At 40.8% G+C, this 18574-nt stretch overlaps 1 protein-coding gene across 22 annotated transcripts in view; it reads left to right on the top strand.

Annotated features, from left to right (window-relative positions):
* LOC105836453 (forkhead box protein P1) overlaps positions 1-18574 on the top strand; it is a 290325-nt gene that overhangs the window by 227225 nt on the left and 44526 nt on the right. Inside the window, exon 1 of one of the 22 annotated variants that reach the window (XM_036285772.1) lies at positions 3838-5679. The exons of the other annotated variants lie outside the window; for them this stretch is intronic. Coding sequence (XP_036141665.1) covers positions 5617-5679 — 63 coding nt within the window. The 5' untranslated portion in view covers positions 3838-5616. Of the gene's footprint in view, positions 1-3837; positions 5680-18574 lie in introns of those variants that run through there. 22 annotated transcript variants of the gene reach the window in all.

Here is an 18574-nt window from a genome sequence, read left to right as displayed (position 1 = left end):
GTATATTAAAAATTATTTAATTATAAATAGTATACGAATATAGTCTCATCCAAGTATCGGATAAAATAATTTATAATGATAAAAAGTTGCGTGGTGCATTGGAATTTTTTAAAGTATTTAAAATTTATGAGCGAATAAAGTTGATATAGAATGCATGCGTCTCATCACGTTATAATCGAATTAGCAGTATATTTCAAAGAATGTAATATATTTATCTGCGATTCTTTGCGCTTTAGTGGATGAAAATAAAAACAGCAAACGTCGTTAACAAACTCTATTAAGCCTCGTGTTTGGATACACGAATTAGCGATATGATGGCAAGAAGGAAAGAGTAGATATTCGCGAGGATGACCATCACGAGGGAGGCGTCGAGACGCTCTACGATGTAGAACGAGAAAAAGACGGAAGCGGCGAAAGGCAGCGGCCCAGACAAACGCGGAAAGGCAATGTCAGCATTGCGCAGATCCTCTCGCCGCCACCGCCTACCGCCTCTCCCCCCGTTTTAATATGTTGACGCTCCGTTGGATTGCGGATGGGGGAGGAGGGAGGGAGAAGACGGGGGACAGAATGACGAAAAAAAAGTTAGTAGGAAGAGAAGTGAAAAGGCAAAAAGAAAAATATCCCTTGGACAGGATCGCCGGTAAGGGGCGGTCGCGAGGTGTGGAGGCTGCAGTCAGGGGGTGGTGGCGGGCGCCCGCAGGGTTGGGCATCCCGGGGACGGCACAAACAGCAGCACCAGGCGAAAAGAAAGTTTGCCGTGTAACAACAAAAGACGTTTGTTATTGGCGCAGCATTTGAATTGTCTCTGTGTCGGCGGGCCTCCTTATTGGCCGAGCGTCGGCGACGCGACTCCTGCGCTGGTGGGGGGTTGCAAAGGGTGGTAGCCACCCCCACGGTTTGCCACCCACCCCCCACCGGCCTCACTTCTTGCCCCCTCCATCGGCGCCCCTACTTTGTCCTCGAGAGAGAGAACGGCTATACACGCGGCTAAGTGTACCGGCTATCTGGACTACGAAGCTACCCCCATACCGTACCTACCCGTCTCGATCGTCCTCCCCGGATAGCGGCTGGGCCCTGGGATGACCCTTTCCGAGTACCTACCTTACGTACGCGGACCAACCTCGTATCTGCTCGTAACGACGGGGGAGAAATACCTCGCAGAATGCAGGCGTGACTCTTATTTAATTTTGCTGCTTGAGCTACCAGCATCCGGCGAGTAGCGTTTGGAATTATGCTGGGGAATGCAAGAACGGTTTGGGGAGAAGGCTTTAATATCGCTGATAATTAACGAATGGCTGCGATATAGCTGTGTCTTTCATAAGAATTTTAATTGGTATAATTTTTACTTAAAAGTATAATGTTAATTGGATCAGTATAATAAATATAATTTTACACGATAAAAAGATAAAAAAGATAGTGCAAGAGCTAAAAGGAGATGTGTGTATATAGCTATTTCATAAACGATGTATTTTCTTGTCGAAAAATACAAAATACAAAGTTGGCGAATCGCGTTTCTATTTATTTGGCTAAACAAATTATTATTATTACATTATTACAGATCTTTGATTCATACGTTAATGAATATATGTCAAGAAGTGTACGGAAATAATAGATTGCAAAATGCATTCGCGCTTGCTATAGTCTAGACAGTGCAATGGGAATTCAACAGGGCGCAGATATCCTTCTCTCGTATCGATTCTTCGCTTCTTTCATATCCAACTTCGATCACCGACGCGGCATTATCTAGCTGCGCGATTCATGCGCACAATCTTACTCGACACAGTTTTATATTCGTACCTATCGCGCGCCACGACGTATATCAATGGATCGGTTCCGGAATGTTTTAGTAGACCTGTGCTGATACCTACCTAGATTATTGTTAGCAACATCTGCTCCTAACGATTATTCTTGGAATTATACTGCAAATTTATGACGCGGGTCGAAGCCCCGTTTTACGAGACGCTTTCGTATCGAAAACTTCGATCTCTCCGTGTAACTTATGACCCCACGGCTTAACTTATGGCGATCGCTCGGCTATAGCTGCTATTAATTAACGTAACGTCATTTCGCGATGTTCTTCTGTTTTTTTAACTGACTTCTTGATACAATCGATTTGATTTTTCGTCCAATAATATAATCAAATTAATTTAATTAATGTATAACATTATGTATAATAATCAAGTTTATCTAATAGCGATACATCTTATATTAAATGTAATTAATAAGAAAAATTTAGAAACAAATTTTTGATATCCCATAAACATTCAGTTAATCTTAATTATTTCTTTGTCTCGAGTGTAACACAACACTTATAATATCATTGCCAATCAATTGTGATATTACGCAAAAACATAATAATATATTAAAATTATTGATTAAAAAACAATATTTAAATAGAAAAACAATAGTCATAATTATTTACGTTTATTTTACTTGTATGCAACGATTAAATAGGGTGTTCATGTTTGATGATTCACCTTTTGAACTCTTGACCGAACGAACGGAATTTAGCTGGATCAAATGGCATAATCTGTTCGTGGTATCTGTATTAAGAGCCAATGAATGACATAAATCAGTATTTGTTGCCTATGGACAATGAGTAATCATTGACAGATAATATCAGACGTGTCCACTTGATATAATCGAATTAAATTCGAATTTGGTTACGTTATCATGGAGCACTACTATGATTAATCGATGAAAATTGTAATTTTAGATACCACATTTCATCTCACCGTTAAGGGTTATATTCGCTGATTAGACATGCTGCGATATTAATTATACCGTCACGCAGGTCGATAATAGAAATAAATTTCGCGATAAATGCGGGACGATGATAAAAATTTTCATGAAAGTAAATTGTGGTTGACTGATGTAAAAGCAGCAGTAAATGTCACTTTGTCTCATTTGTGCTTAGGATATATTGATATATTCATTTTGTAGTACGTGAAAAACACAAATTGAAACAGACCACTGCGTGTTCGAATTATATGTAAGAAAATATGGAAATGCGATGAATTTTTACATTAGAACGTTTCCAATATATATATTGTGTACTTTTCTATTGATTCTTTAATCAAATTATTTAATGAATTTTTATTTAATAAGAATAGGAAAAAGATAATAAAAGGAGTAATAAAAAGTAATCTTAAATTATAATGAGTTTGTAAAAAATAAAAGCTTTTTCTTACTTTAAATATGTATATGTACTAAATTTATTTTCTTTAATCTAATTCCAAGTTTGGTTTAATGGAACTTGAATATATAGATTAAAATGAAAGGTATATACTAAATAATTACAGTTTATCTAAAGAAATATTAAATATTAATATTAATAAGGACCAATGAAGAATAACGTTATCATTTTCTTAGTGAAAATTAATTCTATATATGTCAGAGATTGTTGAATTAAAATAAAGTATATAGTGTCTGGGAAACGTGCTGTACATATAAAAACAGATATATGCTGAAAGTTTTAGTCTCGATCGTTTGATCATAACGTGAAGTTCCTCGCCGATATTCATTGCAAAATAATCTACTTACGTTCTCCAAACGTCCTGAGAGATTTTTTTAAAGAAAATTACAGACGAGCTCTTTTGAAGCTGAATTGTGATACACAATAAGCAGCAAGCTTATATTTATCTTTGGTTATATTTGTCTAGATACATTTCTAAATATCACTATCTCGATAATTAGAGAGAGAGGGAGAGAGAGAGAGAGAGAGAGAGAGAGAGAGAGAGAGAGAGAGAGAGAGAGAGAGAGAGAGAGAGAGAGCAGCTAATATTTTTTTAAAGGTTAAAAATCATATGAAGGATCAGATTTGATCCTTAGAAGGATCTGATTATCACGCACATACGGAAGTTCTTATATACTTTCTAACGCAAAGATAATTCTTCCTTGGATAATGCCGTCAGTAGGCAGCCGAATGACGGAGTGTACGCGTGCACGAGCGTCCGTACCATCCTCTCCGTCGGCGCTCGCCCACCTGCATCGTTGGGAGAATGCGTCTAGAGCCACCCCAGGCTGCTGGCCCTCGCATCCCTCTCGAGAGAGGCGTGCGCCGCCTCCGATCCCCACTACAACGTCCGCCTCTATATCGTACCCCTCTCGCGCCCTTACCCCCTGTTACCGCCGCCGTCGCATAAAAGCGCTGGATGCGGGGTGAGATGCCCCTAAAAGCTTGCACCACGCGCGAGGTGGCGAGAGAGAAAGACGGATCGGGAAGCATGGGAAAAGACGAGATGGCAGAGGGAGAGAGACGCAGCGACAAAACGATGAGAAAGCAGCACCGAGACAACTAACGGCGCACGAAGCAACCACGATCGCTGGAGAGAGAGAAAGAGAAAGAAGAGCTTACAACTTGCCTCTCTCGGGTATCTCTGGAGGGGGGAAAGTCCCCCGCGCTTTCCCTACGGCTGCCCCTACTTTCCTTATCTCCCTACCTTCTCTCGCCCCGACGCCGGCACCCCCTCTCTCGGTTTCTCTCGCTCACGCTCTTTCTCTCGCTCCCCGTGTGTATGGTTAAATATTGCATTATTGTTTTAACGGCAGGGAGGAAAACAGCGCAGCCGGTCGTGCCCGCCCGCAGAGTTGCGCGCATCCGTGCCGCGTGTACACTCCTGTCGCGTCCTCGGCTGGCTGGCTTGTCTCGTCGAGTTGCGAAGTATTGCGGCATCGCATCGCGTAGCGTCGCGTCGCGTGCAAGCGAGTCATCTTCGTTATCCTTGCCGTCGCCGTCGATGAACGCGCGCCAAAGCCCGTAGTCGTTCACCCCTTATCTATCGTCCATCCCTTTCGTCCCTACAGCCCAAAGACGTCCCCTCGTTTCCCGAATACAACAACATCCGATGATCCGGTCAGCATTCCGCGACACGTATCGCGTGTCTGTCCCTTCCTCCCTCCGCTTTGCATCCCCGCCATCGGCCGTATCGCGGCGACCACCCCTATACCGCCGAGAATGACTGCGGAACCACGTCGCGACCCAGTTGTGTTTCGCGTGCTTTCGCGCGTCCGCTGTTTAGCGGACGAGCCTCCGCTCGGGACGGATTGCAGCAGCAGCAGTGGCAACAGCAGCAGCAGCAGGAGCAGCAGAAGCAGCAGCAGCTACCGCTAGAGATTCGCGCACACCCTCCACCCCCCGCAACGTACAAATCTACCCAACCCGCGGCCACAACCACCGCCTTATCCCGCGCTTTCTCCGCCAGCTAGTCGACGTAGCTGCGCAAGGCCATTCTCGGGGGTGCCACCCCCCGGCTTCTTCCCCTCCCGCTCCTCCACCTCTCTCCTTTTGTACACCAATCCCTTCCCTCTCTCTTTTTCCTGTGTGTATGCACCTTCTCTTTCTCATTCTTGCTCTCTTTCTATCTTTCTCTCTCTCTCTCTTTTTCTCTCTCTCTTTCTATATCTCTCCCTTTTTCTCTCTGTCACCGTATACCCCGCGCGTTTACCACCCCTACACCCCTGTACCCGGCATCTCAACAACAAGTACTCGCTACCCGGTAGCATCCGACACAACACAGCAAGTCGCCCTACCACCGCCTTCGAGGCCACCCTCGGAGGCCTGCCTGGGGTGCCTCGCAGCGTCGTGGCAAACACGGTATCGCCTACTGAGCGTGGATGTCTCGAGACAACCGGCAGATATACCGCGGAACACTGCCAGCACCTTCTGACACCTTTGGGGTATGTTTCTCCCTCTCTCTCTTTCTCTCTCTCTCTCTCTCTCTCTCTCTCTCTCTCTCTCTCTCTCTCTCTCTCTCTCTCTCTCTCTCTCTCTCTCTCTCTCTCTCCCTTGTGGGCATACACGGACACATCGAGCACGTGTGTCCGTGTGTTCGGACTGTCTCTCTCTCTCTCGCTCTCTCTTTCCCCCGCACGCTCGCGCTTGCTCTCTCAATTGCCTCCAGTATGTCCATCTCTTTCCTACGCTCAGGTTCGTTTTGAGACGACCTGTCGATCTGCTTCTCTCTGTCTAACGGTTTGCCAAGATCGCGCAACGATCGTCCTCCCCCGAGCGTGTTGTGAACACACGAGAAAGGGAAAGAGAGATAGAGAAAGAGAACGAACTTTTCACTGTCAGTGAATGGAGTGGATACTTTTTATGTATCGAATGTCGCGCATGAATTCCAAGCTCCGTGGGGACGACACATGTTACGAGATCGGTGGTTGGAGCCATCGGTGATTGATCAGTGCGTACGTTCACAGATGTGCGGACATCCACTTGCTTTGGCGATCTCGTCGCTGATGCCGCTGGATACAATAATTGTCAGGTGCGACACAAGTGATTTAGTTACAGTGGTTCAAGTGTTCTTCAAGATGCGAGAAGTGACAGTTTAACAATGTGCATTTATCGAGCAAAATTGATTTTTTTTAAATTAAATTATAACATCGATAATATTATTACACGCAAGATGCTAATATAATAATGATGATATTTAAATATAAATTTAGTACTGTAAACACATCGTAAATCGATTGGATTGAAACATGACATAATTGTTTAATAGAAAATTTGCAATCTTGTGTGTCGTGATGCTGTTGACGAGTACGACTAGCTGCGGAATTTAATCAATTAATTTTTACATTTGCACAAAAAATGCACAAGAGACGTATTTCGTGTTGAAGTGAAACGTGTTTGGCATCAATAGGTACATTGGTATTTATTCGTTCGAGGTATTTCGACACGAGATATAAATTTACGGGAGTATAAACTACAAATCAAGATAAACATCGCGCTTAAGCGTCGTAATAAATGTGTAACAATATCAGTGAAAAAAAACGTTTCCGATGACATCAGTCCGACGCGCAACCACGTCGGCTTAAAGTCGCGAGTGTTATCAGGACGTCGTGTCAATTTGTAGCAACAGCGAGCGAGGCAATCAAACAGGTGTGTAAGCGTAAACTCCGCCGAAATGCAGCGATCGATACGCGATGGCCACTTACAGACTTCAAAATTCTTGACAAAGCGTTTAAAACACAAGCGGCTTAATCTCACGATGGCGACACGATGTAAAGTAAGCAACCGATAATGCTCGCTTTGCGAATTTTAAACACGACGTGACTTAATGAGCAATATTTGTAATCGCAACCGCCCTTTGCGACTTGTTGCCGTTTTTTGTAGCGTCTCGGGATGTTACTATTCTTATAACACGGAGAAGTATACGTCAATCGTAATGCGTTTTTTAAATGTTGTATATACTCGATAATGTGTTCGAAAAAGTGTTTTAGTTGTAATATTTCCCTTTTTTTGAATTCGAAAAAATGTTATTTCAGTTTCTGGCATTTTTATTTTTAGAAATTAATTTATTTGTTATCTACTTTGTAACGAGACATCATTTAGATAGGCGCGTTCCTATCCTTATCTGACAGATGTGACCAGATATAACAAGTAGAAAATATTCTAATAATTATCGCGAGGTACGAGTTACGACTGACGCCGAATTTAACATTAATGTGTCAAATTACATATTTGTGCCCATGTACGAGCCGTGGTTCGTTATTATTTCATAAAAAGCGCCGTCAATTATGTCAGCAACCCGATGCCATTATTTCCAACGCGAAAAATTAATTTCCTCTAAGTGCATCCATTTAATCGACGAAAGTATTGTTCCGCTTTATCTTGTTTCACGTTCGCGAAGCCGCGTGTACACGCTGACAAAGGGGGAACGCAGTGTTTACGCTTTATCGTCGGCCAAGCTGTTTTCTTTATCGATCGCGATTGTTATCAGGTCATCTTGCAAGCCATCGCTTGCAATTGCATCTACTGAAACGCTGAATGCGCCTATTCCATAAAAGTTTTTCAAGTCGGTAAGAAACATCACGTACAAAGAGCTTTCTAAATGACGTACATTTTCCATGCTCTGAACAATGTCATTGAACGAAATAAGAGAGAGTTTAACCAAGTCAGACGAGATATTTTTTTCACGATTATATGACTATTTTAATTTTTGTACCGTTTTTTTAGCATCAACTATTGCTAATTTTTCGAAATCTTAATAATGATTGATATGACATACTGGATTTATGAAAATGAATTGAAGTTATCTCGGGAACGAAATAAAATTGCGATAAATCTGATATGAATAACAGTACAATTTGAAAGAAAAGTGTAATAAGATATTAAAAGATATTAAAAATATTCAAATTGAAGAATTGTCATTAAGTGGAAATATGCGAATCAGCCAGATTTTTAAAGATGATGATCGAGTAGAGCTAGTGAAACGTAATATCGGTGTCATAAGCGCAAAGGATCGTCGAATAATAATAAATCAGAGAAGTTATCAACATCTGTCTCTCTTCGTCATCATTCTTCTTTGTAGCAAGTAAGCGTACGATGACTGATATATGTTCCGTTCTCATATAACTTGGCACAAATCTACCAGGTCTAGACCCATGAATAAAAAATGAGAGGTGTGGAGTGGAGAGCGTGCTATTCTCTTTTGACGTGTTGTGAACAGCTGCTGAAATCGTTTCGGATCAATTTTTTGCGTTCATACGTGGCCATCGAGATTGCAGGCGATCGGCTATTAACGGCAGTTGCATTTCGTAGAAAATACATATTTGAAATTCCAGCGAGCAATACAAACTGTTACGTGATACGATATAAAATACAACTCTAGAATTTGACCTCTCGCATTCTATGCCAATCATGCGCGCGTGTATGTGCGCGCGTTCATAGCTAAAAATAAATTGCATTCTATGAAATGTTCTGTCACCGTTTTCAATAATGAAGTAATAATAATCACTCAATAATTCTGACCAATAATATTACCTCAATAATGCTAATCGTAAGATTCGTATTATTATTATAATCGACGTCGTTATTATCACCGCACTGAAAATAAAACTCTTACGAGTGAATTATAAACAGAAATACGTATTTTTATATTACCATTGTGTTATTGCATTATTTATGACTGTTTATTAAAACTGATAAAAAAATTTATCAATTCGCGAATACCTACTATATCTTATTTTCATTTTTCAACGACTTTCCGTTTGTACTCGAACTCTTAAATGTTTCACATTTAATGCAAAAATTTAAGCAAAAAAATTGCTAATTGAATTGAATGTATTCAATTTTTTGTAAGTTAACATCCATATAGACGTAAGTTAATTTCTTTATTGATGGATTATACTTTTAAATTCAATTGCTTATATTTTAAATATATTAATGAGATGTACGAATGCAACTATTGATGCCAATCGGTAGCTTAATGTGTTAATAAAATCCTAGATTATTACAAAAATAAGCATTACTCTACGAACTGTATCCATTAGAAAGATTTGCCTTCGTTGCTGACACGAGATACGTGGGGAAATACGTGTTGTCGTGTCGAGCGCGTGGCACGCACTGGGAATAGTCGCACGCATCGTTGTGTCGGGTAGTGTAGTGTATCGTCGGGCGCCGACGCTTCATCCCCTTTCACTCCACCCCATGCTCTCACCCACAGCTCGTCCTATCCCTCCCCGAAACCGCGAAACCTCGAAACTCCACGCTCGAAAAGCTGTAAGCTGCTACCTGCTCGACAGTCGCGTGGCTACCGCGCCACCGTGCGCACGAAAGCATCGCGAAACATCAGCCGTTGGGAAAACCGCAAGAGAAAAAGAGAGAGAAAGAGAGAGAGAGACGAATATTTTCTTTCCCACAAAAACACCGCGCAAAACGCATCATTTTGCGACCGCGATCTCTGCAGCTGCGAACCGCGGAATGCCGATCGCACGCATGCCACTCTGTTTCTTATGCAACCAACGATTAGGTCATGCCAAAATGTAATTGATTATCAGTTACTCGCAATATCTTTGCGTTTTCTTTAATTATTATACGTATTTTGTATTTATGGATTAAAAAATTTTTTTTGTCTTAATTAAGTTTTAGAATATACACAAACTATTTTTCTGTTATGAATTGCAAGTTGATAATGAGATGAAAGATATTTTAAATGCCAAGAGAATATGCAAAGCGAGACGTAAAATAAAAAAAGAAAATATAGAGAGTTTGAGACTGAAAAGATCTCTATTTGAATTTAATTATTTATATTTTGCAATGTTAAAAAAACATATTGAAAACAGTCTATTACTTAATATTATAAAGCCATAGAGATCTTCTTTTGTAATAAAAATGCATGATATAAATTTGGTATACTTCCGCTGTCTACTGTCTTATATCTTCCGTCAACGGGCGAGTTGTCAAAAAATCTTCGTGAAAATAGAAACGCGAAGAAACAATTCCACCTCAATTTTCATTAGTTACATATTTCACTTTGCATATATTATAAAGCATCGTGGACAGCAATCGCGCATTTATTCGACATTGATATGACGTATGAATATTAAAACATAAAGTATCGCCTCTAAATTTTCATCGACGTGGAAACTGCCGTTTCTGAATAATGTACGGTCCTATTAAAATCTAATTGCATTACAGTTCGCTGTACGGTGCGTCATTTTGGTACAAACTTGGATTATCAAACCGACTAAAATTCTATATGACACACGTGTCTCAATTACTTCGTTATTAATTTAAGCATTAATGCTTCGATTTTAATTTATATTTAGAGAATGCTACCGCGCTTGCGCGTTTCGAGGAAGACATTCCACGGAAAACTAATATTAGCGTAATAGTATAAATTTTTATATTTGCTGCTGCACACAAATTTTACGTACTTTGCATTTTTTTTGCGAACGACCGCCAATGCTGGGTCGTTCCGTAAATTTTTTCTATAAAATTGAAAACGAGAAGTGCATAATATAAAAGTATTATAAATCTCATACAAACCCCGTTATCTTCCGCGGGCAATGGAAAATATGCGGCCACTCGCGTAAACCGTATACCTTTTGGAATTGTTCGTGAAATATTACTACATCGAGCCGAGCATGTGGAATTTACACAAGCAAATTACACTTCGGGTATATGAAAGCGGTAATTATAAATCGGCTACTGAAAGGAGGAAATTTATGGGAAGGGTTACGACGGGCTTGAGGGCTGAGAAAACGCCGAATGGCGAAACGGCTGCGCGATCACAAAGTGGCTAGGAATATCATAATTGTAAATTAACAAGTTATACGGCCTACGTTAAAGGACACCGCGTGGACGGCGCGTTGCGCGCAATAGGAAAGAATATAATTAAAAATCTGCCGGCGCTCATATTGTGGGAGCACGAGACGCGCGAGGGTGCATCGAATATTATTATCCTCGGTAGGGAGGCTATCAACATTTTATCGTGGCTCGGTCGCAACGGAGAGAATTCAGTCTTCAGTGCTGTTTTTAATTTTATACGCGTGAATTATTGTATCGCATAAATTTTATTTATGCGTCACGTAATTATGCATTTGAACTCTGCACGTCTTTGTTTACACGCTGCAAGCGCCAGGCATTATTTTCTGGCGTATCCTCTCGCATTGCTTCGCAGTGTTCTGCACGCTTTTGCGAGAGACATCCGGCTAAAAAAAAAAAAAGATATCGCGAGGCGCGCGATCGCACATCGATTCTCGAGATCTATATATCGTCGTCTAAATCCACGAAGGATTTCGTCTGACGGCCGGCTGCTACTGTCACTTCTCCCGCTCGCGCCGTGTGTCTCTCGCAAGCTATTTGTTTCGGCGCATCGTGTATTGACTCTGCTGAGCGGCGACGGTAGGCGTCGCGGGCGATAATATATCGACAGCCGCGGGTGATATATGCTCCGACGGAGTGAGCGGCTGCCGGGCCGCACAGAAGAAAGACTCGTCTCATAAAGTATAGGGCGATTTGTCACGGCAGTTTGTGATGCGACCGGGAGAGAATAATCCTCTGGATATCATCTACGCGCACGACTACCCCACCTCGGGGCCACGGTGAGTCTCTCCCTTGCGAAGCTTCTCGTTCCCCTCTTCCGTTCTCTCTCTCTCTCTCTCTTTCTCTCTCTCTCTCTCTGAGAGCGGATTACGTCCGACTCGCGTTCTTCGTTAGGAACGCGCGTTTGCCCACACTCTCCCCCGCGCATCGCGATTAATCGTACCTGATGCCATTTTCGAAATCGGCACGATGCACTTCGGAAAAACGATCCGCCTGATACGATCGGTTTCTTGCGCCTTGATAAATATCGCTGTGACTATCTTGGAATCCGCGATGCACGGGATTTTAAACGGCGGATCTGTGAATAATGTCAGTTAAATGCAAGTTTCAATTGGGCATAGCGTGATGAAAACGTTCCACAAGAAGCGACGATTCTTCCAGCGTAAGAAGAAACTTGAGCAATTATTTAATATATATAGGCAAGAGTAATTAATTTTTTTGACACGTTTGCGAAAAGAAGTACTTGTATCCTTGCAAACGACTCATTTACGCATTACAAATTGCTGGTAAAAGCAGATAAAGTCATAAGACAGGATATATATTATTTGGGAAAACCTGGAAAATCTGAAATTTTTAAGGAATTTATTCTTTATTCCTTAAAAATAATGGATTTTTACGGGATTTTGATTAGGAGGAGGGATGCTTAGAAGAATCTCTGGAACTTAACTTTTGAATTTAAATTTCATCTCTTTTTTAAACAAAATTATTTTTGTGATCTTTTCTTGATAATGCAAAATTAATTGCAAAATAAATTTGCATAACATGTCTATCTACATTCTTACGTAACTCGCAAATTTTTATTCAAAAAATTATTGACAGTACTTTTAATGAGCTGATTACGTGTATTGTAAACAGATCATTATATGTCATATTGAGTTTATATTAATTCTTTTTAATACGTTTTTAGTATTAATATTAACTTTTTTCAAAATTTTATTTTTAATGTATAAAACTTAAATGATATTTGATTGTAATTGTATTACATTTAAGAATATATAAAAAGATCTGCGTTAGAAAATTTTCTAATCTTACCTGAGGAACTTCGAATAGAATTCTGGATAATTCTCAGAAAATTCTTGTATAAAATTTCAGTAAATACCCTGCAAAAGGATCTTCATGTATAACGGTCGCGTAAGAATAAAGATAATCTTTGATCTGCATACGTAGACGCTCGTACACTGGGAACACACTTAATTAGAAAAGCTATTTCTCCGCGGCTTCTCCGCACCAGGAGATGAATACGTCTCGAAGTTCGAGTATCGGGTAGCCTCCATTCGAAGGACTTGTGAAATTCTCGGCGATGACTCGCTACAATCGCCGCGGCAGCACTTCGTGGGCATCGCGTGACGTTCCTCTTCCCGTTAAAATCGCTCGTACAAGCGTGCACACATGTACAGCCGGACGTATGAACGCGTTTCCAAGTTCTAATCGCGCTTTTCTCTTTGTCGGGACTGCCACGAGTATGTGTCGGCGCGCGTGGAGTCGCGGGGATGCGGGATACGGGGTAGAAGAGCAGCAGGAAAAGTCTTTAAAAGGGCTCTAGGAGTGTAGGTAGGGCTGACTGGGAGATAGGTGAATGAGTACGTGAGTACATATTTGTTTAGTTAGAAGCACTCGCTCCCTCCATCTCCCGTTGATCCTCTCTCCCTCTCCCTCTCTCTCTCTCTCTCTCTCTCTCTCTCTCTCTCTCTCTCTCTCTCTCTCTCTCTCTCTGTCTGTCTCTCTCATTTTCTATCTTTCATTCGCTTTCTGTCGTTCTTTATGTCTCTCTCTCTCTCTCTTTCCCCCTTTCCGTTTCCCAGTTCGCATCTTGCACATTTGTCTTTATTCTTCTTCCTCTTTTTGCCTGTTTTCGCTGTAGTTTCATGTTTTCCCCGATTCTCGTCGGCGAATTGGATGAATGGATAAATGAAGAAGCGGCTGGAAGCAAGAAGGGAATTATTTCCATTCGCGCGTCTCTTCTTCGCGGTGCGGTGTCCTGTGAGTAGAGAATTTAATTGATCCGTCGCGGTAATGGGTTTAATGTGCGAGATTCATATTAGAAGCAAGACTTCAATGGTGGAATGTAATTTGCAAAGGCAAATTCATGGAACATTAGAGAGGAAAAGTCGATATTTATATAACTCAAGGCTTTATTTATTAAAAAATATAAATTGAACGTTAAGTTACATACTATATAAAGATATTAATACTCATTCTTATCATTGTACATATTTATTTCGAGGAATTCAATTTATTTTTTTACTTGAATTCTACTATTTTAATATAATCTATATATTTATAAATATAATAAAACAAAACTTTATTCGTGATTTAATTACATTGATAAAAATGCGTTTTGTATTTCACATTAAAAATTTAGAAAAAATAATTCCATAATAATTTATCCGATATATGAACCATAAAGATAATGCAATATTACACAGCATATAAAAAATATATAACTAATTTGCAAAACAGATTGCAAAATTTACTGGTCCTTAACGCGCAGAAAGTATTATCGTCAGAATATGCGGCATTCGGAAACCGTACGGTTTTCTTTCCACATACATCGGATGCCATATACAGTTTTGTGCCACACTCACACGCATGCTGCAAGCGTCAAAGAGTACAAGAGAAGTAGCTCACGATATTTTGCGGACTCCTGATGGATTCGAATGACCGGAGAATTTTCGAGCAGAACGTCGCACACGTGTGCTGGCGAGACGAGGCTGGAGGAGGGGTGGCATACAAACGACAAACGGAGGTCCACACGAGCCCATATGTGTGTGCCTTGAGCGTAGTAGAGTACGGGGGAGGATCAGGAGGTAGGAGAGATGTAGGAGGGTGCGTCGTATATCGATACTCGCACGGTCGAGTGTTTGCAGCGATATTTGGTCCATTTCCATTTGGCGCACGTGGCGCGTTTACGGTTCACACCTCTTACCGTCTCACCCTCGTCGGCCACCCCCAAATTCCGCCCCCGCGCTCGCCTGTGCCACCCCCGCGTAATGGACACGCAAGGTGTCGGCGACTATGCAAACGAAGCCTCTCGACCTTATGGGTGGAGGTTTATGGGTGGGCCGAAGGGAAACGTAATTGTCCAATAAACGTTTTTCTTGCCAATTTTCAGCCGCGCTTTTGTCGTTAATTCCGATACCTCTCTGATGTTTCGTACGAAACATTTTTTTTAAGTGAAAGAAATCAAAAAGTTGATTTGAATATACATATCTTTAGAAAATAAAAATACTTGTAGAATTGATAAGAAAACTTCTGAAAAATTACAGTAAAATTTTAAAGAAATTTTGTTTCTAATGTTTTCAACTTACAATTAGTATAATTTTGAAAATATAATTAAATAACGTTTAATTTTATACATACTATTTGAATATTTAATATTATTTATTTAAAAATGTACTCAAATTTGTTAAATAGTTTTTTGAATATTTTTAAATCACTGATATTATCAAATTGTTTGTGTGACTAAAGAATTAAATCTATAAAAATGTTTTTCTATATTTTTTCCATCTATTATCGTTTATATATCGTGAAACGAAGGAAAACGAAAAGACGAAAGAAATACGAAGATAGTGGGCCGAATATCGTATTGATTCGGCCCGCGCGCGTAAACGTAGATGTGTATGTCGGGTGTCCAGTATGAAAAAAAATTTAATATATCCAAATATATCACAAGCAGCAGCAGGCGACGATCGGCCATTCAGAAGTCCATAATTTGATATGCAGCGAAATCGGGTGAGAAAGCAGCGATGGGGTGGAAATGGTTTTTAGGGTGAGCACCAAGGTGAGGAAGTATAGAACACGGGGGCAAAGGGGCTGCAGTTACTGATGGGATGTCCCGAACAGATGTGGGCATTATTCATTACGATTGACCAACGGGCTTCCTTTATGCCTCCTCGTCTTCGAATAAAAGGAAGGCGCTACCTTTCGAATCCGTAGCATCTATCGTATACATCGCGATCTTTAGTCTAATTGAACACCTTGCTTTATTACAAAGTATACCATAGCCTTTGAGAGTATTTATAAGAGCAAATGAGATTACCGATGTAGATTGATAATAGTTTTTACATTGAATTAAGTTAGATAATTGAGATATTCTTACAATTTATGTCAAGCTCTAATCTCTCTTCAAATTGTAATTTAATCAATTTAAGTTATAACATTATTTATACGCTTTTATAAATACAAATGATTTATATATCATGTCTATAATCTTCTATAAAAATTGCGATCTCTTTTCTCATGCGTGTCCCCTCGTTGTTCCTCGACATAGCAATGTCCACTAAAAGGTTGCCATTCTTTGTCGCTCACCCCTTTGACTTTATAGCTTAAACAAAACTTTCCTATATTACGAGTCCGTGAAATATTGAATACGCCAGCGAAAGGGGGGTGCTTCTCGAGTATGCGAAGGAGGGGATGAAAGGCGACGCGCACGCGGGGGTGGCTCTACATGGTCGACGAACGGGTGAAAGGGCAGTGGGTGTCCAAGGGGGTGGATCCGGTCACTTGCCTGCCATTAAGGGAGTCGCGCGCTGCCGCTGGCAAACCCAATTTGTTATCGACTTATTGGCCAAATTACTTACTATTACCGCAGATTTATTTCGCATATTAGTCCCCGACTACGCCCACTCGTTACGTCTCCATTAATTACTGTTACTGCCGGACCTGTACGTCCGTACGCATTTTGAGAAACGCGAGGGAGTATACGGGCTAAGCCGTTTGAAAGATTCCTCACAATTATACATCGTTCTCTCGTCCATGCGTCCTCAGTAATTCTCACACTAGCCAGTACTGTCTAATACTACAAGTTAGTTACTCCTTATCTATAGTACGTGTACTTGGTTGCACTTTATTCTTTTATAATTAATTATTCATGAAACACATAATATCTCTTTTAAATATATTATATATTGCGTCTTAGTGTGTTAATGCACATTGATATCCAAAAACTGTTGCGAAATTTATTATTTTTGTCACGTTATCCGTGAGATTTGTGCAGTGGTAACGGATCGCCGCTTGCGCGTTTCTTTGCTAAGGCAAAATCGAATACTTTGACCTACTCGAGGCCGCCGACGAGATTCCGATCGGCGAGATTTCCAAGCGACCCTTATGTTTGCAAATTCCCCGATAACTCGCGGAGTCGTTCACAACTGGGATTATGATTCCCACAGAAACTAAAGTACTTTGGAAGGAGCCGATGTAACGTCCTGGAAATTCCACCGAGAGGCGCTCTTTACACACGAGCTCGCCCTCTCACAGGCTGAACATACAATCAACACACGAGTTTACCTTGAGTATTTTTCAAAGGAAGACACCGCCGCGTCGACTCTCTCAATATCGACACACCGCGCCGCCGCTGGCGGGGGAGGCGGGCGGTTATTCTGTAAACAATACACACGGCGACATTAACGGCTCACCAAACAAACATCCGTCTATGCTTTCTTATCGTTGAAACGCGCGGCGGGCCCATCCGCCTTCTTTAAAATGTAATTGCAACTTATCCATGTAAAAGTTGGTGAGAAAAGTTAGTCCTCATGTCTGATGTGCAATTAGAAATTCCCGTCACTAGACATACGTAATTTGGGAAAATAAATTATGTGTGGAAATATTTTTTATGTGATTATACTTCACGGTAATTTAGAACTGAAATTGTAAGATGCACATTCATAATTGCAATAACCGCAGATTTATTTTTTATAAAATTGTGCAGCATAAACATTGCATTTGTGCTCCATGGACATAGGGAATGTTTATAAGTTTAATTACGCGGCGCTTCTTAGCCCGTTATCGAAAGGGTTGACACAGGGCGGAGTCCGTTACGGCCGGAGGATAAACTCAAGTCGCCGGGAGGAGACGATAAAATGCGCCACGTGTTACCGGGCACTTGATATTCATGCACGTTCGTCCGTAGCACGTCGAACCTCAACTAACGGGTACCCGGCAATCTAATAAAGATAAAAAATAACATCGACTTCTGCTGGAATCCTCCTTCGAATCCTCTGTCGAGCGATTCACACGGTCCGAGCCGCCGGTCCCCCGCGTGTTATATTGAAAAATATATCTTCTGCCATGCTGACCCTATCCGTAGGTTGCATATAAACGGCCGCCTTATAGAATCTATGAACAACTTAGGAGGAATATTAGAGCTTTCGTATATTTGCTTTTCTCCCTCTCGCAATTACTTTGACTCCCGAAGATCTATTTAATTTGAAAAAATGTTGCTTGATTCACCATGTTTTTGTTGTTGTAACTCTAATTTACTCCTGCTTACCAGTCATCCGAATCTGTTGGAGTTAATTATATATTTTAATTATATAATTTATCGTCAATTATCTATGTAATAAATCTTGAATTACTGTTGTTAAAGTTAACTTAATATTCAATCTTTTTTACAAACTTTGATTTTTTCAAATTAATTAGTAATAATAATAAAAATAATAAAATAAGACTTAAGTGTTTAGTATGATTTATGCAAATCGCGCTTGAAAAAAAAAAAGTATGGAGTTAAGAATTTATGTACCTCGCAACGTGCGCTCCGTCCATCGAGACAAAGCTTTGAGACACTTGCTAAGTAGTTCGGGTCACGTGCAGGATCGATTCGATAACGGCCTAAATATTTTTACTTAAGCACCCTGTTGGGACCAACGGTCGTTCGGGTACCTCCATTCATGTCTTCATCATTTTCTGTCCCGTTAGAAACAAAGTCCACTCTAACTCACCTTCGCTTCGGTGATAAAGTATCCG

Source organism: Monomorium pharaonis, chromosome 4 (genome assembly GCF_013373865.1).
Source record: "Monomorium pharaonis isolate MP-MQ-018 chromosome 4, ASM1337386v2, whole genome shotgun sequence".
In the NCBI taxonomy this organism is placed as follows: Eukaryota; Metazoa; Arthropoda; class Insecta; order Hymenoptera; family Formicidae; genus Monomorium; species Monomorium pharaonis.
This window is presented reverse-complemented; position numbering and strand designations above follow the sequence as displayed.